Source organism: Geotrypetes seraphini, chromosome 2 (assembly GCF_902459505.1).
Source record: "Geotrypetes seraphini chromosome 2, aGeoSer1.1, whole genome shotgun sequence".
In the NCBI taxonomy this organism is placed as follows: Eukaryota; Metazoa; Chordata; class Amphibia; order Gymnophiona; family Dermophiidae; genus Geotrypetes; species Geotrypetes seraphini.
Window position 1 is genome coordinate 134347509 of NC_047085.1, and position 24982 is coordinate 134372490.

Below are 24982 nucleotides of genomic sequence, written 5' to 3' on the forward strand. Positions count from 1 at the left end.
GGCTAACATGACCGATCGTACAGGAATGTTTTTAGTCTTTTTCGTTCTCTACTTGCTAGGTACGAAAAGTTGGGATTCGAGAGCTTTAACATTTGAATCAATTCCAACCCACTTTACATGGGACAGAATCACCAGGTCTAAAAAACGCTCTCCTCTCTCCCTGCCTGCCCCCTGCCACCCAATACACTCTATCCATTCCCTCCCCCAACTTTTTCTTCCTCTCTCCCTGCCCCCCTTTCTTTCTCTCTCCTTGCTCCCCATGCCACTGCCGCCGATTTAAGCCTGCTTCCCCGATGCTGCAAGAGCCAAGCCTGTGCAAGTGCCAGGTCCACAAACCTTCCCCCCCCACCCCCCAACATCAATTCTGACATTGGAGAAGAAGTTTTGCCGAAAACTTCGAGGGGGAGGCTTGTGGGCCCGGTGCTTGTGCAGTAGCTGCACACGCCTGACTTTTGCAACATCGGGGAAGCAGGGAGAACGTAAAGGCAACACGAGTCTATCGCGGAGCTTGGGATGGGCTCCGTGATCGACTTGCGTTGCCCTTGCGATCTACTGGTCGATCACAATTGACCTTGATGTAGTGTATCTAGATTTTCAAAAAGCTTTTGACAAATTTCCTCATGAGAGGCTCCTGAGAAAATTAAAGAGTCATGGGACAGGTGGCAAACTTCATTTGTGGATTAGGAATTGGTTATTGGATAGAAAACAGAGGGAAATACTTTTAAAATCAATAGGAGGAACGCATTGCCAGGGTTCTGATAAGAGCGGATAGCATAGCTGGTTTTAAGAAAGGTTTGGTATTGCCAGAGGTTGTGGTAAGAGCAGATAGTGTAGCTGGTTTTAAGAAAGGTTTGGCATTGCCAGAGGTTGTGGTAAAAGCGAATAGCGTAGCTGGTTTTAAGAAAGGTTTGGCCAATTTCCTGGAGGAAAAGTCCATAGTCTGTTAGTGAGAAAGACATGGGGGAAGCTACTGCTTGCCCTGGATTGTTAGCATGGAATGGTGCTACTCCTTGGGTTTTGGCCAATTACTAGGGACCAGGATTGGCCACCATGAGAATAGGCTACTAGGGTTGATAAACCATTGGTCTGACCCTGTAAGGCAATCCTTATGTTCTTATAATATCTGTCAAGATTTCAGGAGTATAGAGAGAGATGTGAGTCATAAACATAAAGGTGATACTGAAAGACATGGGAGGATATTAGAGCACCAAGCTCATTTTTGGTAAGAATAAATTCAATCACGTACATTGGCTTCCAGTGTATCTTAGAATTCAATTTAAGTATGTTTGTATTGCATTTAAAATTCTCTTTGGGATCTTTATTACTTTGGCTCCTTTAGATTGGAATGTACACAGATCTCATCTCACTAGGTGTTCAAATAAATTAAAACTTACATTTCCTTCCCTTAGGGTTAAAAATAGAACTTTCAAGAGATTCAGCCACTCTTTCATTTTCAAATTAACTGAGCTCTAGAATGAATTACCACTTTCACTAGAAGTCTAGGCCCCTTCATTTTAATTCAGAAAGCTCTGAAAACTTTCTTGTTTACTAAACACTTTGGAAATTAAGCCATTCTAGATTACATTTTTCTTCTATATTTATGTACTATATTTACATTATTGTAAACCGAGTCAAGCACCTTTTGGTTGAAGACCCGGTCTATAAAATTAAATTTTAGTTTAGATTGTAGATAGAAAAAAAGAAGTGGTCCCAGGACAGAGCCCTAAGGTGTATCAACTAACAACAGGATGGCAGTGGAGGAGGATCCACCACAGCATATGCTAAAGATGGGAAAGATAGGAAGAAAACCATGTGATAACAGAGCCCTGAAATCCAAGTGATGGCAGCATATTGATATTACCATGTCAAAAACTGTGGATAGATCAAGAGGGATGAGGACTGAGTAGATTTGGCCAGAGCAAGTCATTGGAGAATTTCTAAGGGCAGTTTCTGTAGAATGAAGAGGGTGAAAGCCCAGTTGAAGTAGGTCAAGGATGAAAGAAATTCCAAGATGACGATGATGAACAGCATATTCAAGTAGCATGGATAAGAAGGGAAGGAGGGATACAGGTCAATAGTTGGAAGGGCAGGTATGGCCAAGCAAGCATTTTTTGAAGAGTGGTGTAACAATGGCATGTTTGAAGGCGTTGGGCACCATTGCAGTGGAGAGTGATAGGGTCAGGATGTACCAGATAGAGGGGATGGCCGTATGAGAGATAGTAGTAAGTAAATGGGTTGGGATGGGGTCAGAGGAATAGGTGGTGAGTTTTTCTCTTTTGAAACTGAGCCCCATAGTATTTTTATTCATTTTTTTAAATATGGGATGCAGAATTGCATTCAAATTTCAGAAACCTTTATGTAGAATCTACCTCTAAACTGCTACAGGGGAAATGGTTTTATGTCTAGAAGTTGTTTTATAAACAAAAATTCTGCCCACCCAAGCCATGCCATCAAAAGGACACTTTAAGATTTGTGTTGAAAGGGTTGTGGTGCCACAAGCTTTGTTTCATTTACCATGGAACTGTTCCAAAATTCATTAGTAGTGGGAAATGATCCATAAAGACATTTTGTCTATTATACAAGTTTGCTTGCCAATAGATCTCAGAGTTTTCTTTCTAAATTGGCACCCGAGGGGTTGAAAAAGATGCATAGAAATACAAGTTCTGAGGCGATTGGGGTAGCCAGGAGCACTTTGGCTCAATTTCAGAAGCCGGTTGTGGTTCCCAAAATGGATAATATGCTAAATAAACTGCAACATACAGCAACCATGGGAGAGAGAAATGGTAGACAATACCTAAGTTAGATATAAGCTATTTAGAACACAGTGCTCTCTTTCTAGATTAAGTAAATGCAGATGGCCATTCTCAAACTTCACTCTCACATTCAGGAAAATCTATTTCTGTCTAGACTAGAACAACAGCAAGTCACTGATGGTAATTTTAGTGTAGCTTGAGCTAGCTCTAATACGCAGTAGCTTTGACTACTGTTTGATTTGATTTATGAATTATCCATTTTTAATGGAGATTGTGATTCAAACCTCTGAAACCTGTAGGGATCGTAGAGTTAGGAGTATTATCTTTAAGCATTTAACTTTTAAAAAGGAAACTATGATAACATGAGGAGAATGGCAAAAAAGAAACTTAGAGGAGCAACAGCAAAGGTCAAAAATTTACGTCAGGCGTGGAGGTATTCCCAGAAATTAGACACGATGTAATAGAATACTGCATTTGCACAACCAAATGCCTTTGGTGGTATAAATGCTTGCACCCAAAGCTACATCATTTGTTGCCTATACTTTTTCCCAGAAGTGGCAAAGGTAAACACAGTTAAAGAAGAAGATCTGCTTCTTAAAGATTAAGTATTGGTGAGACTTTTTTTTTTTTTTAAATTCCCATGTAGATGCTAGGCAAGTCATTTTGAGAATACAGTATAATCTCGTTATAACGGACTTCAAGGAACCTGGAAAAGCAGTCTGTTATATCCAGAGTTGAATTTTTTTAACTTTATATAGCTCAACTTGAAACAATGTACACTCAATGAACAACAGTCACTGCACAAGCATATCGGCAACATCAATAACAAAACTCAGCAAAACATTGGTATGGCATTAAATGATTGCAAAACAAGAACACCAAAAGATGTTCTAAAGCATTATGTCATACTGTACAGGAAAGAAAAATAATCTGTCATTTTCTTCTGGGCTGCATTTTGATACTATATCACTGGCACGCCATACACCTTGTAGGCGGAGCCTCCATGTCCGTTATAGCCGAACAAAACTACAGCTAAAAGCGGCTCTGGGGACCAAATTGGTTGTCCATTATATCCGAAAGTCCGTTATATGCATGTCCATTATATACGATGATTTTCGGCGTTTATAATGGCGCTCGGCCGGGACTAGCAGACCTCGTCCACTATAGATGAGGTTCCATTATAAGCGAGTCCTTTATAACGAGATTATACTGTAGATATATTTTTTACCACCCTAAGCATTTGGAATTATATTTCTTAAAGGGAAATCTGTGTGTCCTTAGTTGGGGTTATGTGACTTTCTGTAGGGGTGTTAGTGTAGACTTAGTGGTGGTCTGGGCGTTTAAACAGCTGAACGTAGAGGCAGGCCATTATAAAAAAAACAACCTCCTTTTGGACGTTTAAGGCCTTGGGCCAAAAGGGGACTTAGACGGGTTTTTTTTTTATTATGCCCCTCTATGTCTTTTCCTCCCTGTCCCTGAGAGCTGACTGCTTCGACTGGTCACAACGTTTCTGCACAATAATAGCTCTACCTCATGGGTTTAATAGACACAAGTAAGTGGCTTCTGGATTCAGAATCTGTCTTATTCGGTATGCCATAGAATGGTGTAGATTTTCAGGGTTGACTTTCCTTTGCTTCTGAGAATTCAATACATATAAGTATTTTTTTTATTCTTCTCATTCTTTGCTCTAAAAGATGAAAATATCTAAACAGAATATATTCCAACATTGTTATGTAGGTGGGCTTTCTTTTCTTATGACTATTTAATATAGTAACGAGCAGGATGAATATCTTTCTTCATTATGTTTTCCATTTCACATGCCTGCATTATGTCTTCACATAAAGGATTTATTATACCTTGTTTCATAATACATTTTTCATTTTCCTTTGAAAGGATGTGATATCTAAAGTAAAAAGTGATGTGACTATAATTAAGGTTTTAAGTGAAAAAAGGGGCTCTGTCTAACATTAAACTTGATATCTGGGTCTCGAGTTATATTGGTTGGTGAAACTTCCTGATGGAATATTTGGGGGAGGGTATGTAAACCATTAGTCATTTTATTTTTTTCCAACCCAATAGAAGTTGGAAATAAGTACACAGAAGTGATTCAAAAATAACTGTCTGGCTGCAAAATAATTTTTTGAAAATTAAACGGAATGGAATAAAACTTGGTATGGTAGGTGGGGGGGAACTGAAAATAAACAACAAATTTGAAAATTGGCCAGCTCAGACTAGGACTTCCAGATAAATAAGCCACCCCAAAAAATGGTCCAGTGCATTTCTATGGGAAAAGCAGCACCAGCTTCTGCAACATGGAAACTTACAGTAAAGCATAACAGGGCACTGCTTTTAAGTTTCAAGTTTATTTAAAATATTTGATATGATCGCAATATCCAAATCCAATGCGATTTACAAAGAATTTATATTTTAAAGCTACTGCTCCATTCTTCCCAACTTTCGCATTTGCCCTACCTGCTAAAACTATCCCTTTAATTTCCCCACATCTCACAAACTGCCCCTGTAACTTTTCCCAATCCCTTTAAATTTCCCCACTCCAAAATTGACCCCTGCAACTGACCTTTCACCTTCCAAACTGCTCCCCACAAAGTCATACTTACACTCATACGGTAATTCTATGTTAACTGGTCCAATTTCAAGGAGGGTCCCTACTCAACTTCTTCCGCAGATACAAAAAAGTGACCCAAATAAGGGGGCCCCTAACTCTGGACCCAGTCAAGATCATACCCCAAAACTTTAGATATCTTTATTAGAGGTCCCAACATATCTCCTGAAAAAAATTTCATCAATTTCTGAAATAGTCAAGTTGGGAGCTCTGGACTAGAGAATGACACAGAGACAAATTTTTCCCTGTCCTCTCGGGAACTCATTTTCCCGTCTCGACCCATCAAGTTCTTTTCCTGTCTCTGTCCCATTCCTGCAAGCTGTGTCCTCATCTGCACAAGCCTCAAACACTTATAATCATGGTGTTTGAGGTGTGTGTGTTAAGGCAGAGCTTACAGGAATGGGGCAGGGACAAGGACAGCGATAAAACTCACTGGGACGGAATAGGGAAGTTGAGTTCCTGTGGGGAAGGAGAAAAATTTGTCCCCGTGTCATTCTCTACTCTGGACCACTTGACTTGGAATGACCCCGTATATATATATATATATATATATGTAGTAGGTTGAAAAGAATTCCATTAACTATGTTCTACATGCTTTTTTTAACTTGTTTTGAAAACAAAAAATGTACCCTTTATTTGTAACTTTTATGGGACACCAAAGCACCTCTCTTAGATCCATAGAATAGTCTATCTTAAACAGGTGTGTTTAGAGTCAGATTTAAAAAGAAAAAATTATAGTAATTTGGTTATTGCTGTGTAGGCTGCTTCAGAGTAAGAAGGAAATAAATACAAAGGGCGAAAATAATAATAATAACTTTATTCTTCTATACCGCCACAATCGTGCGACTTCTAGGCGGTTTACAACTGAAGAGAGCTGGACAATCAGCGAGTTACAATATGCAGATAATTAATGAAATTACAGTATACAGAATCATGGAAAAGCAGCAATTACAATATACAGTGCGTTTAGAAATTCAGAGGGGTCCTTTTAGATAAAGTGGCGAAATACATAGTACAGTTTGTTTAGAATTTTTTTTTAATTTTTTTTTTTTTTTTTTTCAGGGGGGGACATATTAGGAAATAGTGATTGGTGTAGCTGAAGTTTAGGTGATATATTTGTCAAATAAGGCAGTTTTTATGGTGCCCGGTATGTTCAGAAAGTGGTACAGTTAGTGGAGCATACAGGGCAAATGGGGTTATAACAGTGGATCACAGGATATATGTGAGGTTTAACCACATGGACATTAGAAGGTGAGAATTAGAGAATGATATGGGGGTCAAATTTTTCCCCATCCCTACAGGAACTCAATTTCCCTTTCTTTGCAAGTTTTTCACTGTCTAAACTAAACTAAACCTTGGGTTTATATACCGCACCATCTCCACGAATGCGGAGCTCGGCACGGTTTACAGGAAGAAAGATGAGAGAGGAACTACAGTGGAGAGATTAAAGAGTTAGGTGTAAAGGGGGAAGGTGAGAGGCCTAAGAGGGGGGAAGTGTTACAGTTTTGAGAATAGCCAGGTTTTTAGGTGTTTGCGGAAGAGTTGGAGGGAGCTTGAGGTTCGGAGAGGGGAGGGGAGGTTATTCCAGATCTCAGTGATTCTAAAGGGGAGGGATGACCCAAGTTTGCCTACATGGGAAATACCTTTATGGAAGGGAAGGATAGTTTAAAAATTTGGGAGGATCTGGAGGAAGTAGGGGTTGGGGAGTTCCCTTCCTCATTCCTGTAAGCTCTGTCATTATCCGGGGGGACCCGGATAATGTTTGGAGGAGTTACTACAGTGGTTTTTAACACTTTAAGCACATAAGTTTATTACTTCACCTCTGGGGAACAACATCAAGACCAAACCATCCGTTACACAAGATAAGTAACCATATTTTGGAACTTTGGAACTTTCAATTATATTAATTAGGGTGGTGAGGGGACAGTGAATTTCAATGATGGTCCCCCAATTAACCCCAGTTTGGTGAATTCACCAGTCACGGGTGTTGGTTCTGAGATATTCACTATATTTAATTTAGAATTTATAAAGACACTGTGATTATAGTATAGAAAGGTTTAAATTAATATCACAGTTTAAGAATTATATCTCTCCTTATAAAAGTGAGCTCTGTCTTAAGCGCATAATCCTGAACATTTATGATTTTAAAGTGTTTGAGGCTTGTGCAGAAGAGGATGGAGTTTGCAGGAATGGGGCGGGGACGGGGAAAAATTTGTCCCCATGTAATTCTCTAGTGAGAATAAGTTTAAATTGATAATTGATATTAAACAGGCAGTCAATAAAAGAGAGCAGAGCATGAAAAATGATGGGTAAAATGGGGCACATAAAGAATTAGTTGTATACCTGGGGTTTGCAAGAGTATTAGGTTAGGAAGGAGCAGGGACAGATGTATGATAGGCAAAAGAATAATATTTTATGGATGCTGCATTTGTAATTGCGCTTAGTGCAATAAAGTTTAGAGATATGCAGTGAAAATGAACAGAAAGGGGTTTTATTGGCCTACATTGCAGATGCTTAAGTTCTTTTGAGAATCACGTCTAACGGCGTCCAAACTCATTTCTGCGCCTAATCATGCCTACTTTGACCTTACATGCCATTAGGTGGCATCTTGTAGACATGATTATAACACCTACTCTTTTAACGAGTTTTTAATTGGTTTCTAGCGGTGCGGTCAATTATCGCACCAATTAAAACAAGTTAGGCGGCGGTATGGCGCCTACCACCACCTAACTTATGGGGCCATTTACAGAATCAGGTGGTACGTTCCAGAGCTTAACGTTTTGTTGAGTGAAAAAATATTTCCTTCAGTTTATTTCAAAAGTATTTCTGTATAACTTCATTGAGTGTCCCTTAGTCTTTCTACTTTTTCAAAGAGTAAAAAATCCCTTCAGGGATTCAAGACAAGATTGAATAAGTTTCTACTGGAACAGGACATACTCAAGTAAGGCTAGACTCAAATAGGGCACTGGTCTTTGATCTAAGGGCTGCCACGTGAGTGGACTGCTGGGCACGATGGACCACTGGTCTAACCCAGCAGCAGCAAATCTTATGTTCTTATGATTCACTTTTATTCATTCTACACCATTCGGGATTTTGTAGACCTCAATCATATCCTTTTTCAGCTATCTCTTTTCCAAGCTGAGGAGCCCTAACCTCTTTAGGTTTTCCTCATATGAGAAGAGTTCCATCCCCTTTATCACTCTTCATTAAGCCCTTTCTAATTCAGCTATACCTATTTTGGGATAAAGTGAACAATATTGAACACGATATTCATTATTCAAGGTGAAGTTGTACAATGGAATGATATAGGTATTATATTCTTGGTCTTTTTTTTTTTCTATCTCTTTCCTAATAATTCCTTGCATCCTGTTTACTTTTTTGGCTCCTGCCACACACTGGGCAGAAGATCTAAGTTTTCTTGGGTGCTAATTCACATCAAGTAACTATGATTTGGATTATTTTTCTCACCATGCATTACTTAGCATTTCTCCACATTAAATTTCATCTGCCATTTGGACAGCCAAATAAAAAAGTGACAGTTGGAATGACCACTGAATATGTCAATGTTTGACTCCTTTTTAATCCCCCAATGGATTCCTCTCTCTTCCCACTGCTTTATATCCACCACCACCACCACCTTTTTACAAAACTGTGATAGCATTTTTTAGCACAGGCCGGCACGCTAAATGCTCTGTGCTGCTCCCAACACTCGTAGAGTGGGGAGGGGGTAAGAGCTGAACTTGAAAGGGGATACCAGGTGGTTTGACAGCATCAGATATTACGGGCTTACCCAGCAGAGCATCAGGCAGCTCCCAAGAGTAACCTAGTGATCAGTGCAGTGGACTGTGACCTCTTTGTATTCCTTGATAATACAAATATAATTCCATCATACACTAACAGAAAGGTTTGAGTTGTCTTTAACAAATAATCAGATATCTAGGTAATGCAAGCATATTGGTTAACAATTTAGTATGGGTAGATTGATTATTCAAGTCAGGGGAGTTTGAATATAATATCATTATTGCATAGGAAACTTAGATATTCCCGTCTGTATTCAATACTGAACATATTTTAGTCCATTCATCCAACCAATAGAAATGAACATTAGCACAGTAAAAAAAGGAAATGAGACAGTGAACCAGATTTGTTTTAGCATGACCAGCACAAATCAGATGATACTTTCCTAGAGATCTTAGCGAGTTTAACAGAAGTCCAATAGACATTATGCATCATTTTTTTAAAAATGGATTGAGAGATTGCTGTTGAGAGTAGGGTCTAGCAGATAAAATCCAGAATGCATTCCAATCAAAATTGTTTGCAATAGAAACAAAATCTGATTCCAACATGGATTCAATTATTAACACCCACCTCCCTTTTATTTTATTTTTTTTTACAAAATTGCAGAAGAGGGTTTTTTTTTTTAAGTCTTAGTTTATTTTTCAAAGTTTTCATACAACAGTCAAAAAAGAATAAAGAACAAAACAAAGGAATATCCAATTATATGCAGCAAAAACATTGTTCATACAGAATAATATTGTGCATTATGCATTAGAAACAATTGAGCTAACAAATTATTCAGAGTTCAACAGCAAGTAATCTTTAAGAGCAGACCAGTCCCTCAGAGATAATATAGGGGAACTAACCGAGCAATTTCTATTGGTGGAATAGCATTCATATTAGTAGGTGAGACATAGGGCTCCTTTTACAAAGGTGCTCTAGCGTTTTTAGCGCACGCACCGGATTAGCATGCGCTACCCGAAAAACTACCGCCTGCTCAAGAGGAGGCGGTAGCGGCTAGCACACGTGGCAATTTGGCGCTCGCTGTTCCACGCGTTAAGGCCCTAACACACCTTTGTAAAAGGAGCCCATAGTAGATTCCATCAATGGTTATGGGTGACTTTCGATAGATCTTTCCAGAATGTACAGACAACCTTAACAGCTGTAGTCAAAAGCTTATCTAGTAAGTGACAATGGATATCAGAAAGTGTAGAAGTAAAGTAGGCTCCTTTCAGCAAGACAATACTCAATGATATAGGTTCAGGAATGTGAAGAATGCTCGATATTGTAGACCAGACATCATTCCTATATTTATGTAGGAAAGAATATTCAAAAATGAGGTGCTTCATGCAGTGTTCCCTCTAAGCGGGCGGGTGTTGTGAGCAAACTTTTTTCACTGTGAGCTAAAAATATCGGGCGCCAGCAAATTATGAGCCAAATAAATATGTTGCTTTCTACCACAGAACTTCCTTACGTTTGTATGGAATCTATCCCCTTTCAACTTTAGAGAGTGCCCTCTCGTTCTCCCTGCCTTAGCTACTAAGTCTATTCCCTTAAGTACCTTGAATGTTTCTATCATGTCCCCTCTCAATCTCCTCTGCTCAAGGGAGAAGAGGCCCAGTTTCTCTAATCTTTCGCTGTACGGCAACTCCTCCAGCCCCTTAACCATTTTAGTTGCTCTTCTCTGGATCCTTTCGAGTAGTACCGTGTCCTTCTTAAAGTACCAGTGCTGGACGCAGTACTCCAGGTGAGGGCGTACCATGGCCCGGTACAGCAGCATGATAACCTTCTCTGTCTCTTCAGTCCAGCATCTGCCCCTTCCATTCACTGTCTGTCTTTCCCTGCCATCTCTCCTCCTGCCCCCCCCCCCACCCCCCAATTTGGTCTAGCATCCATCATCTTCCTTCTGTTCCCCTCATGGTCTGGCATCTCTATCCTTCCCTCCCCCCTGTGGTTTTTAGCATATCTCTCTTCTCATTTCCTCCACTCAGATCTGATCATTCTCTGCTCTCTCTTCCCTTTTCTTCTCTGGTCTTCCTTCTCTATTTTCTGCCTCCATCTAAATTAAATTCTTTCTTACTATTTAGTCCCGTTTCCCTCTTTTCACTGTGTCTACACACAGCTTGTCACCCCTTTCCCTCACCCCTCCATTATCTTACTATTTTCTTCCCCCTTTATTTATCTCCTCCTTCCATCCAGTATGTGTTCTTTCCCCACTTCCATTCAGCATCTGCTCTCCCTTCTCAACTGACATCCATCTGCCTTCTGCTCTCTCTCCCTTCTTCTCACTTCCATCATCTGTCCCCTTCTCTCTCTCTCTCATCTCCTCCATTCCATCATCTGCCCCTTCTCTCTCTCTCTCTCTCTCCCCCCCCCCAACTTCCATCATCTGCCCCCCTTCCCCTCACCTTTGTGGGTCACTTTCTTTCCCCTGAGGGTGGCTCATGTCACAGGGGAAGCTTTGGCCGAGCAGAACCGCTTGATTGACAGTGGAACTTACTTGATTGATGTCGATGCTGGGGCCCGTTGCCGTTTGAAGGAAAAAAAAAAAGGTGGAAAAAAGGAACCTGTAAAGGCGAGAGGAAGGGAAACCTCCAGGACAGCTGCTTTTTGCCCTCCTTCAGCGGCCCAAGAGTTCAGACCAGCAGCGGCAGCTCTGTATGCTTTTAACTTCGGCACAGAGCTGCCCCTAATCAATAGTTTAGCGCGGTTTCATGAGGCAGCCTCGGGGCCTTTGATAGCCGGCCCGCTTCGATGATGCGATGTGGGCCGGCCTAGCAAAGGCCCCGAGGCTGCCTTATGAAACCGCGCTAAACTATTGATTAGGGGCAGCTCTGTGCCGAAGTTAAAAGCATACAGAGCTGCCGCTGCTGGTCTGGAGGTGCGGAGACAAGGCAGGAGGCAAACGCGGTGGAAGGCAGGAGTCCCGGCGAAGGCAGGAGTCCCGGCACAGCGACTGCAACAGGAAGTTGCAAGTCAGCTGACGCCGGCCTTTCGTTGCGGCGGGGACCGAATCCTTCGCGGACCGGCAAGATTTTGTTTGCGGACCGGCGGTTGAAGAACTGTGCTCTACACTGTGTGCGCTGTGACGAGAAACTTGTGCGCTGCGAGGTAATATTTTGTGCGTCAGCGCACCCCAGCGCAGCTTAGCGGGAACACAGGCTTCATGTCACCTATCATAAAGTTCCTAGGAATGTCTGAGCAGCACAGAGCATTCAGCGTACCGGCTGGCACTGAAAACCTCTTGCGCATTTTTGTAAAAGGAGAAGGGGCGTAAGTTGAAATTTTTGAGTGAAACATACAATTTTATATATATATATATATATATATATATATATATATATATATATATACTAGTCTTTAAGCCCGTTACATTAACTAGTGCTAGAAAGCAGCCCCCTTTCTTTCTCCCCCTCCAGTTCCTCCCTAACTGTCTCTCCGTAGCCCCCCTTCTGTCTTCCCCCCCTAAGCAAAATGATCTGCCTCCCAGCACACCCCTCCCCCCGAAGCAGCCCCCTTTCCCTCTACCCCTCCAATTCCTCCCTGACTGTGTCTCCGTGGTCCCCCTTCTGTCTCCCCTCCCAAGCAAAGCTGTCTGCCTCCCAGCACACCCCTCCCCCAAAGCAGACCCCTTTCCCTCTGGCCCTCCAGTTCCTCCCTGACTGTGTCTCCGTGGCCCCCCTTCTGTCTCCCCCCCCCCAAGCAAAGCTGTCTGCCTCCAAGCACACCCCTCCCCCAAAGCAGGCCCCTTTCCCTCTCCCGCTCCAGTTCCTCCCTGTCTCTCTGTGGTCCCCCTTCTGTCTCCCCCCCCAAGCAAAGCTGTCTGCCTCCAAGCACAGCTCTTCCCCAAAGCAGGCCCCTTTCCCTCTCCAGCTCCAGTTTAGAGAGTTGCGCGGGGACAGAAATCCCACCCGTCCCCGCCAAAGTCCCACCCATCCCCGTGAGGACTCCCACCAGTCCCCACCCATCCCCGCGAGGAATCCCTCCGTCCCCGCGAGGAATCCCATCCGTCCCCGCCCGTCCCCGTGAGGAATCCCCTACGTCCCCGCGAGGAATCCCCTACGTCCCCGCCCGTCCCTATAAACTACAGAAATAGTTATTTCATTTAATTATGCTACTGAATTAAAGGCTCTGGTAGAAACCCATTTAAAAATAAGCAAAAAGACTTTATTAATTTGGAAATATTAATTGGGAAGAATACATACTTTGTAAACGGGTTTCTACCAGAGCCTCTAATGTTTATAAATTTTTATCAAAACAACTAATATACTACTTTATCCTTAAGCAAAAAAAAAAAAAAAAGAATTTTTTTCCTACCTTTATTGCCTGGTTTCTGCTTTCTTCATGTTCTCATTCAATTCCTTCCATCCACTGCCTCTCTTCTCTCTGTGTCTTCCATTTGCTCTGTTACTGTGCCTCTCCCTTTCTCCCCCCTCCCAAATTGGTCTGGCACCCATCTTTTTCCCTCCGCTTCCCCCATAGTCTGGCACCTCTGTCTTCTTCCCTGCCAGCGTCTTCTTCCCATTCCCTCTTCCCCATTTCCTTTCAGTGTCCTTCTCCCCCACCATCTTCCCCATGTCCTGTCAGGCAGCATCCTTCTCCCCCCTCTGTCTTCCCCATGTCCTTTCAGTGTCCTTCTCCCCCCTCTGTCTTCCCCGTGTCCTTTCAGCGGCCTTCTCCACCCCTTTGTCTTCCCCAGTGCTTTCAGGGTCCTTCCCCCCCCTCCTCCCGTTTACCCCATGTCCTTTCAGCGTTTTTATCCACCCCTTTGTCTTCCCCAGTGCTTTCAGCGGCCTTCTTCCCCTTTAAGCGTCTTTTCTTCTCCACTCCACCTTTCCTCCCTCCCTGCCTCCACCTTTGTGGCGCTTTTGCACCCGACTGACAACAGAATAGGCCTGGTCGGACAAATCTCCCTGTCCTGTAGCCGCGAATCTAAATTACCTTCTTACAGCAGCTGGAGTAGTGAAGCTGCTGTAAGAGGTAATTTAGATTCGCGGCTACAGGGCAGGGAGATTTGTCGGCCGGGCCTGTTGTCGGTCGATCGGGGGACCTGACCGGCTGTGCACATTCTCCGGGGCGGACCGCCCCCTCCCCCTCTTTCGTTCGCCATTGCCTTCTTCCTACCTGCCCTGCCGCACACAGCCGACCGGAAGTCTTCCTGATGTCAGCGCTGACGTCGGAGGAAGGGAGGGCTTTGCTTAAGCCCTCCCTCCGACGTCAGCGCTGACATCGGGAAGATTTCCGTTCGGCTGTGTGCTGCGACAGGGCAGGTAAGGAGAAGGAGACTACCCTCGCGGCTCGAGTGCACTGCGATCCAACCCCGCAGGAACCCCGCGACCCTCGGAGGCGTCCCCACGGGATCCCCGCGACCCTAGGGGGCGTCCCCACGGGATCCCCGCGACCCTAGGGGGCGTCCCCGCGGGATTCCCGTGACCCAAAGGGGGAACCCGCGGGATTCCCGTCATCCCCGTTCCCGTGCAGCTCTCTACTCCAGTTCCTCCCTGTCTCTCCGTGGCCCCCCTTCTGTCTCCCCCCTCCCAAGCAAAGCTGTGTGCCTCCAAGCACACCCCTCCCCCAAAGCAGGCCCCTTTCCCTATCCAGCTCCAGTTCCTCCCTGTCTCTCCGTGGCCCCCCTTCTGTCTCCCCCCCCCAAGCAAAGCTGTGTGCCTCCAAGCACACCCTTACCCCAAAGCAGGCCCCTTTCCCTCTCCAGCACCAGTTCCTCCCTGTCTCTCCGTGGCCCCCCTTCTGACTCCCCCCCAAGCAAAGCTGTGTGCCTCCAAGCACATCCTTACCCCAAAGCAGGCCCCTTTCCCTCTCCAGTTCCAGTTCCTCCCTGACTCTCCGTGGTCCCCCTTCTGTCTCCCCCCCAAGCAAAGCTGTGTGCCTCCAAGCACACCATTACCCCAAAGCAGGCCCCTTTCCCTCTTCCTCTTCCTTCTTCCCAGTTCCTCCCTGTCTCTTCGTGGCTCACGCGATTTTCTCTTCTCGCGGTCTGACCAGCTCCCCTAGTCCCTTGCCGCCGCCGCTGCCACCCCCTTCAATTCCTGCAGTCGACAAACCTCTTGCCTCCAGCAGCCGCCGCAGCACTGTAAACACGCTGCTTCGCGGCCTGTACTGCCCCGATTTGCTCTTCCGTGTCCCTGATGACGTCATCAGAGAAACGGAAGAGCAAATGAAGGCCGCGAAACAGCGTGTTTACAGTGCTGCAGCGGCTGCTGGAGGCAAGAGTTTTGTTGACCGCGGGAAGGGAAGGGGGTGGCGGCGGCGGCAAAGGACTAAGGTAGCCGGCCAGACCGCGAGAAGGGTGGGCTGAGAGGAACCCGGGACCGTTGCAGAGGTTCGTTGCACAGTGTAAATACAGTTGCTCAGTGTGAGGCTTCCTTCGCTCTTCCGGGTCTGCATTATGACTCCTCAACGCGCCATCTAGCGCATGCGCAGTCGTGCGGCCACATCCCGACAGAAAAGGGATCAGGGAACACGTTTCGCTACTGCGCATGCGCGGGCTAGCATTTTATTATTTAAGAAGATATATATATATATATATATACAGTAAAACCTTGGTTTGCAAGCATAATTCGTTCCAGAAGCATGCTTGTAATCCAAAGCACTCGTATATCAAAGCGAATTTCCTCATAAGAAATAATGGAAACTCGACGATTCATTCCACACCCCAAAACTTTAATACAAAATACTATACGTACTTGTATTACAAGACCTCACTCATTTAGAACTCCTGCAGCGTCAGAGAGAGAAGAACCATCGGCTCAGTTGTAATAATGTGACGCTTATATACTATATGTACTCGTATTGCAAGAGCTTCCTTGTATATCAAGTTAAAATTTAATAAAATGTTTTGCTTGTCTTGCAAAACACTTGCAAACCAAGTTACTTGCAATCCAAGGTTTTACTGTATTAGAAGCTTTTTTATTACTTAAAAGTAGAGATTGGCAAAAGAGGAAAAAATCAGATGAGTCTAAACATGGAGCACTAGAGTGCATAAAATGTGTTAAACTGTTCTTATTCTGATACCAGGTATGGTGTTTTATAGGATCAACACCATAAATGACTGTCAGGGAGTCCATGGAGATCAGACTACCTTTACAAAGTAATTGAGACAGTGTCCAGATCCCCTTAGACTGCCACTCTAGCGTAAGTGCGGGTTAACTTCACTGGAAATGTCCAGTTAGCTCTTTTGTAATCCGCCTTGAACTGCAAGGTATAGGCAGAATAGAAATCCCTAATGTAATGTAATGTAATGTTAGAGTTAAACCACAGAGGATTCTCCTCAACAGAACGTTTTTTTGTAATTAAATGTGTTGAATAATTTGTTTATAACTCGCACAGTAGATTTTAATAAGCGTGAGGAGCTACCATAAAGGAAGTTATTCATAAATGGTAAAAGATGGATTGGATAAGGGTGGATTAATGAAGCATCAAAGGTTAACCATCTAGGGTGTCATGATTTTGTGCTAGATGAAACCATTGTACAGCATGACTGAATCTGAAAACAGAATGGTACATTTTAAAGTGTGAATGATTCACCCCACCTTTATTTTTAGGAAGTTTAAGTTAATTTCAGTCTATTCAAAGGACTTTTTCCTCCAGAGGAATTTATTAATTAAGCTGTCTGATTTATATATATATATATATATATATGTGTGTGTGTGTGTGTGTGTGTACATATATATATATATATGATTAGTGAATGGAAAGGAGATCATACTAAATATATAATTAAGTTTAGCGGCAAGGACCATTTTAACTGCTTTGACTCTACCCCATCACATGAGGTTCAAAGGTAACCAGGAATCTAGGATGGAGTTGGTTAGCAATAAAATTGTGTCTGTATTCAGTTTCATGGTTTTATCAATGGAGTTACTATATCAAACACCAAGGTATATAATCTTATTGGGTTCCCATGAAAAGAGTAATCTTGACAAGTGATGTTTCATAATCAGAGGACACAAAGGCAAGACTGCTGATTTATTCCAATTTATCGTGCATCCAGAGGTAGTTCAAAACGATTCAATACAAGTAAGCAGGAATGTGAGGGAGTGTGAAGTAGTGTATATCAAAATATTATCAGAATAAATAGAGAGTTTATAAATTGCATAACACCTTTACTTTGGCTTTTATTAAACCACGGTAGAACGTCATTTCTGTGAATATTATTAAGCAGTGATGGTTTTTAACTTTTGAATTGCTTTCGTAAGTAGTATGTGTGGGTGGGTGCATCATCTTGCTTTGGAAATCCCAAGCATCATTGCTTCAAAAGTATATACAGTACCACCTCCGGTTTCAGTACCTGCGGATTCAGTTATTTGCAATTTTTTTTTAGAAACGCTACATCCCGGAGCTTTATCTGGTGGTTGAGCAGCGACACGGGGCAGGATCAATCATCCTACACTCCTGCCCCGTGCAGAGCCATCATCAAAATGGCTGCCGTGAGTTCACGTTAATGATGGCTCTGCACAGGGCAGGAGCATAGGACGATTGATCCTGCCCCATGTCGCCGCTAGGCGGTCCAGGATGCGGGGGTGAGTCAGAGCCGGCGCTGAAAGTTATCCACGATATTTCAATATTCGCGGGCCGGCTCTGCCCCTAACCCCCGCAAATATTGAGGGGCTGCTGTATTCTTTGTGAAGAAGGAAAGCCCAGTTTTAGATTGAGGGGAAAGAAAATGTATTTTTGCCATTTTGGGGGGAGGGCAGTGCGTAGAGATCCAGTAGTAGCGGGCCCGCTATGGTTCCTTAACACAATACAATACATCTGGTTTATCATGCTGTACTTTTGAAATGTAGCTCTAATTACCATGGGTAGAAAGGTTGTGTAGTCTTTCATAATTCATTGGGTTTTGTTATTCATAGCTAAAAACACATGAAACATGTACAGAGCCCTCCCGAGTGTATAAGCACAATCTGTAAATCATGAATGTAATTCATGCATGTTTGTACAAGCTTAAAGAGGATTATTTGCAAATTGGACTTGCGCTGCAAAGCAGTCAGCAAATTTTTCAAGATCTTTTTTCACAGCTGCATTGGAGAGGGCTTAATTAAAATTGTTTGTAAATAAACTGATTAGGAGTAAGTGTGGGGGCATACCCTCACTATTCTCAATGAGCTAATTTGGACAGAGCGCAAAGCATATCACTCCGGTGGAGCTTCCTGACTTCTTATGCCACTTTAAGTTATAGTGTACATATGAGTGTACTACATCTGTTGCTCATACTGGGCTTATCCTGAAACTTTTTTTTTTTTTTTTTTTTTTTTAGAATTACATAGTACAATATAGCATTGTGACATAACTACAACATGTGCTTTCCATAGAGCAGTTATACATTAGTAGGCTGGCCTGAAAATAAGCAAATAGGTACTGTATAAATATTAAGTGTATCATTTCAAACTTTATAATTTAGAATTCCAACTTTCGAATTCTTTAGACAAAGCAGGTCAGAGCTATGAACTGAATACAGTTCTCATAACCAAGTCAATACAGTACAGTATTTATGTTGTGTGTCTTAAAAAGAATTCTCTCTATAGGATATAAGGGAAGGAGATTATTCGATATAGTTTAGAATTTGATGATATATTAAGTGTGATTTAAGTATAAATGATTGTATTATATGTTACACTTACTGGGAGCTTTAAAAATGAATAACGATTAATTAATATAACAAGTTATGGGGAGGGGGAAATGATTGTTTTATATATTAATTGTGTATTTAAAATGCCTTCTTTGTAGTGTTTATATCTAAATCAGTGGTCTCAAACTCAAACCCTTTGCAGGGCCACATTTTGGATTTGCAAGTATTTGAGGGCCTCAGAAAAAATAGTTCATGTCTTATTGAGAAATGACGATTTGCATGAGGTTTATAGTTTATAAATCTTTCCTTATGGCTAAGTCTTAATAATAATATTGTCATTTATAGCTAAAGAGACATATGATCAAGAAACTGTTTTTTATTTTACTTTTGTGATTATGATAAAATGCCGAGGGCCTCAAAATAGTACCTGGCGCATGTGGCCCCCGGGCCGCGTGTTTGAGATCACTGATCTAAATTAATTATATGGCACTGTCAAAGTTTGAAAATCAATAAAGATTAATTTTAAAAAAAGGAATTTTCTCTCCCAACCCACTTCTCAGGGCTTCAAATACTAAGGGTGCATGGGGGGTGTTGAGTTTTACGAATGAGTGATCGAGTAATGCATTTTTATGGCATCATGTCATGCACTGTGTGAAATAATCCCAGTCAGAATTGGATGAAATCTTCTACGGAAACGGCAATTGCTTGGTGTGCTCATAGAACCCGAACAGGGTTTCCTTGTGTAAGTGTGGATGGATTTGAAATAAAACAAGAAGTTGGCTGGCTGTTCATTTTGGTGTGCTATCGATCATGAGAGCAGGGACCGTGAGCTAGGGATGGGCGTCTAGAAAAGTTTGGTTTCCCATCATTTCCCGTGTCGTTTGCAAGAACTTTCATTTTATTCATTTTTACGGGGCCATTACAGATATTTCAGAACACTGCAGCAAGATTAGTAGGTAGGGACAACACATTATGAACATATTTCTCTCATGTTAAAACAACTACATTGACTTCCGGTATCATATTGAATATAAAATTTTGATGATTATTCACCAAGTGGTTTCTGAGGAAGCACTAAGGTACTTGACACAGAGGGGTCCTTTTATTAAGGCATGCTAACTAATTTAGCGTGCACTAAATGCTAAGGCATATATTATATTCTAAGGGCGCCTTAGCATTTAGCGCGTGCTAAATCAGTTAGCGCACCTTAATAAAAGGTCCCAAAGTTTGCAGAAATATATACCAACTCGTACCTCAGGATCTCATGGGATGATGAAGCTAACTATGGAAACAGTGAGTAGGGTGCGTCATATGAAAACCTGGGCATCAGCTATTTCAACGGCTGGTTCATGAATGTTGGAATTCTTTGTCAGGCTTTCTTAGGTTGTATAGGAATAAGATGAGTTTTACGAAATTATTGAAGACCCTTCTCTTTGTTAAAACTTTTTATTAGCTATTACAGAGTATATACCTCACCCCCCCCCCCTTTTTTTACAAAATAAGCCCTTGTTAAGATCAACCCTTGAATGTCCCCGACACTCCCCGACTCCATCGCAGCCCAATTCGCTGAAAAAATCGGACTCGTCGATTCAGCGACCCCCCCCACCCTGCTGAGACCTGGCGGACCTCCGCTCCGAGACCTCCTAAAGCAGCAGCGGTGGCTCTAAACGGGATGCATCACAGCCTTCCCGCTGCCGCCGCTGCTGTTTTTGGTGGCCTCAGAGCGGAAGTATGTCAGTCTCAAGATGAGAGGGTCGGAGGAGTTCTGCTGCACAGTGGATGGGAGAGAGAGAAGGAAAGCTGCACATTGGGTGGGGGAGAAAGAAAAGAGGAAGAATTGGGGGAGAGAAGGGAGAGATGATTGTTGTGCATGAAAAAAAGACATCCCCCAAAAATAAGCCCTAATGCATTTTATGGACCCAAAATTAATATAAAACATTGTCTTATTTTCGGGTACTACTATTAATTGTTTCTATAGCTGACTACAGGATGTGCCTCTCGCTGCAAGAAGCATGTCCTGTAAGCAATCAGCTGGTGTCTCTCCTCTTCATCAGTTTGCAATACACTGTTCTATGCTAACAACTAAACCGCAGGAAACTTTCCCTTTCCAAGTATTGTGATTATCTGATCTCCTCTCCATTCGGAAATGAAGCGGGTTGGTTTTAGTCATTTTGTTCTCTCCTTATTTTTTTTTTTAATGTTTTATTTATAATTTTAACAGAACAGCCATATATAAAATACAATAGTTATACAACTGCAATCCCCGCATGGCAAGCATACAAAAGTTAAAACAATGCTCTAAAATAGAGGATAACAAAATACAATCGGATCTATATATATATATTTTTTTTAAAAAAACACAATCCCACCCGAAATCCCAGGCTCAATCCTTCCACATCTCCCATCAATGTAAACCTATACAGCAACGCTGTTAAACAGACAGTTCTCTCCAGGATAGATAATTGCCCCATATTTTATGAAAAACTGGAACGCTATCATTTTTGTAGGCAGTAAGTTTAGACATCAAGCAGACATAATCCAATTTTAGCAATACCATGTGTAATGAATACATCTTTTCTTTTTCCCAAAAGCGGGCCAATACCAATTTAGCTACAACAAAGAAAGATGTTGCAAATTTATGCACACTAGAGGAAATCCCCATTGGTTTAACATGTAAAAGACAAATGTCAGGCAAAAGAGGATACACATATCCCAAAATGTCTCCCAAAAGTTTCAGTACCTGGGCCCAAAATGGAACAATCACAGGGCAAGTTCACCAGATATGCATGGAAGTGCTCCATTGATCACATTTCCTCCAACACCCATCTGATACACTAGAAAATTTTTTTGACAACCGAGCTGGGGTCATATACCATTGGTAACAAATCTTATAACCATTCTCTATGAGAGAAGCTGAAACTGATACCTGGAAGAGAGATTTATATATACCCACCCATTGTTTTCTTATTTATTTATTTTTTCAGTTCTGGTTTTGATGTTTGTGGTATGGATGAAACGCCGAGATAAGGAGCGTCAAGCTAAACAGCTTTTAATTGATCCAGAGGATGATGTAAGAGATAATATTTTGAAATATGACGAAGAAGGCGGAGGAGAAGAGGACCAGGTGAGTTCATACACGAAGTGCCTTGAAAGAATAGTTTTTATGTTCTTTTTGGGCTGTTGTTAATTGCAATACAAATTATGGATCCTGTTCTGATGCTAATTTAAATTAATTTATTTCTAATTGTTGCCTATGTATAACCAGAGATGGAAGAATATTTAGAAAATTGAATACCATCTAAAAATTTTTAGCAGATACTTCTTTTCTTTTCTTAGAGGATTTTGCTTTATGCCAGCTTTTGTTTCTGTTCTATCTTGCACTCTCCAGCCTCTCTCTTTTCCCCATCCACTAGATACCTTCTTTTCTTGCCCCCATTCTTCCTTCCCTTCCCTCAAACCTCCTCTACATCTGCATGGTGCCACCATTATTTTTTTGGGCCTTGACCTGATCCAGCTACAGTGGTAACATTCATCCCCAGACATGGCATACCCATGGAATTGGTATCTCATCCCAGGTCTCGCTGGCCACATATTCTGTTTAATTTTAATAAATTTCTGGCATGTCACCCTGGTCCTTGCCAATCGCAGCTTCTCTCCCAAGGTCCAGCCATAGTATTGGCATGAGAGCCAAGGCTCAACCAATAGCACTAAACTAAAGCTTAACTTTATATACCGGGTTGTCAACCTAAGGAAGCTCGACTCGATTTACAACAATTAGATAAAAACTAAAGAAAGTAATAACAAAAGTTTCAAAGAGATTAGTTTTCAAAATGTTAGGTAAAAAAAGAAAAGTTTTTAGAAGTTTACGGAAAGAACTGGGGCTCCTCAGAATTAAGGGGAGTTCATTCCATAGTTGAGAAAGTTTAAAAACCAGAGATTGTCTGAAGATCTTAACTCCTTTAATTCCTTTTCTAGATGGAAGGGAGAGTTTGAATTGTTGGATGCCTCTTGCAAAGGAAAATCTGTATGCATTCCATAATAAGGCAACGAGGGGAAAAAAATGCCATATAAAATTTGAAAGAGATGCAGGCACATTTGAATTGAATTCTAAGATAGACCGGGAGCCAATAAAGACTCAGGAGCAAAGGGGTCGTTTGGTCAAATTTACTTTTCCATAGATCAGCTTTGCAGCAGTATTCTGGATTAATTGTAATCTTTGGAGACAGATCTTTATTATGCTAAGATAGATAGCGTTACAGTAATCTAGTCAAGATAATATGATTGATTGGACCAAGACAGAGAAATGTCGATGATGGAAAAGATGTCTAACCTTCCTCAACATTCGTAAACTAAAAAAGCATTTCTTGACCAGGGAATTTATTTGGTCCTTAAAGGTAAGAGAGGAATCAAAAAGACTCCCAATATCTTAGATGAGATATTAGATATCTTAGATGAGATCTGCAGAGGCCCCAGATTCCAAAGCTACAGTAGGAGGAAGACAGTCCAATTTTGGACCTAACCACAGAAGTTTAGTTTTAGTTGTATTAAGCTTCATCCGGACAGAAAGAGCCCAGGCTTGAAGTTTGGAAATGGAATGATTAAATTGGAAAATAAATTGGTAATATCTGAGTCGATCTCAATCAGTATAAAGATATCATCCACATAGGTGAACAGCGTTTCCCAAGCTGACAGCTTAAAAGAATTCAGTGTAGTCATATACAGATTAAATAAAATTGGAGAAAGCGGAGAGCCCTGGGGAACCCCACAAGGAGGCCGCCAGGAATTGGAGATATCACCTTCAATATTCACTGAATAAGAGCGAGACAAAAGAAATTTAGAGAACCAATCCAGAACAACCTGATGAAGACCTATATCTGAAAGTAAATGAAGTAAAATGCTGTGATGTACTATATTGAACGCTGCTGGTAACATGTCTCCTAGGATCTAGGCATGCACCAGGGCAGCATGCTGTCCATAAACCTGCATGTACCCATAGCTTATACAAATACTAAGGCCTGGATTCTATAAATGGCGCTGCTCAGCGTGGTTGTCGATCAGCTGCTAGGCGCTTTTTATAGAATCACACCTCGCAGTTCCTAAGTGGACTTAGCTGTCGCTAGGCATCCTAGACATAGGTTCCACTTCATTAGGTAAGGTTTTCACTCGCTTTATTTGGCAGCACCTGTGTTGGACGCCTAACTCAACCATGCCTATTCTCTGCCCATAACCATGCCTACTGATGTCGTTAGTCGTCCTTAGGTGTGGGAGGGTGCCGCTACTTAGGCATCACTAGGCATCCTAAGAGTTTGGCACCAAACTCTTCAAATTGTTTGGGGGGGAGAGGGGGTTGGTTTTTTGATTGACTGAAAACTGACACGGTCAATTACCATGCCGATTAAGCTAATTAAAAAAAAGGTTAGGTGTGGATCCCAACTTTACGTGTCGCTAGGCAACCGCAATTAGGGTAAGTTTATAGAATATGGTCCTAAGTGGCTTCTTTTAATTGGATCCAAATGAGTTTCTTATTTCACAGAGAACCACTTTTTCAAAGTCTTTAAGTCTGGTCAGTACACACTTGTGAAATTTTAAGACTGCACACAGTACATTTTGTTCATGAATATCGTAGAAATTTCCATTTCTGTGCTGCTGTCTCAATCTGATCATTCACAGCCAATTCTAATATAAAATAAAGCAATTTTAGCTGTCTGAATTAAAAACTGCTCTCTAAACTTAAGTATTGAATTAATGGCTATATTTTCCTTAGAAGGTTGCCTTCCATTTTTAAGTCATCCTCAGATAAGTTAGCAGTACTATTGTTGCAAAGTACTGCATAATATTTAACATCTGTAGTCAATAGCACTGAGGTGTTTGTCTCCAGCCCCAGCTTAATAAATGTATCTTTTTTTATTCTTAGATTTCTTTAGGCTACTTGGCCCAGATTCTATAAATCAGGGATGTCAAAGTCCCTCCTCGAGGGCCGCAATCCAGTCGGGTTTTCAGGATTTCCCCAATGAATATGCATGAGATCTATTTGCAAGCACTGCTTTCATTGTATGCTAATAGATCTCATGCATATTCATTGGGGAAATCCTGAAAACCCGACTGGATTGCGGCCCTCGAGGACCGACTTTGACACCTGTGCTATAAATGGTGCCTTTAGTTAGGCGACGGGAGGCACCCTACCAGCACCTAACAAGTTGAAATTGCTGTTAAAAAACAAAAAACAAAACCTTTCAAAGGAAA

The 24982-nt window shown here is 42.0% G+C and overlaps 1 protein-coding gene across 1 annotated transcript in view; it reads left to right on the plus strand.

The window, feature by feature from the left end:
* CDH2 (cadherin 2) overlaps positions 1 to 24982 on the plus strand; it is a 486773-nt gene that overhangs the window by 427738 nt on the left and 34053 nt on the right. Inside the window, exon 14 of the mRNA XM_033933790.1 lies at positions 21724 to 21863. Within this exon, the coding sequence (XP_033789681.1) occupies positions 21724 to 21863 (140 nt within the window). The remainder of the gene's footprint in view (positions 1 to 21723; positions 21864 to 24982) is intronic.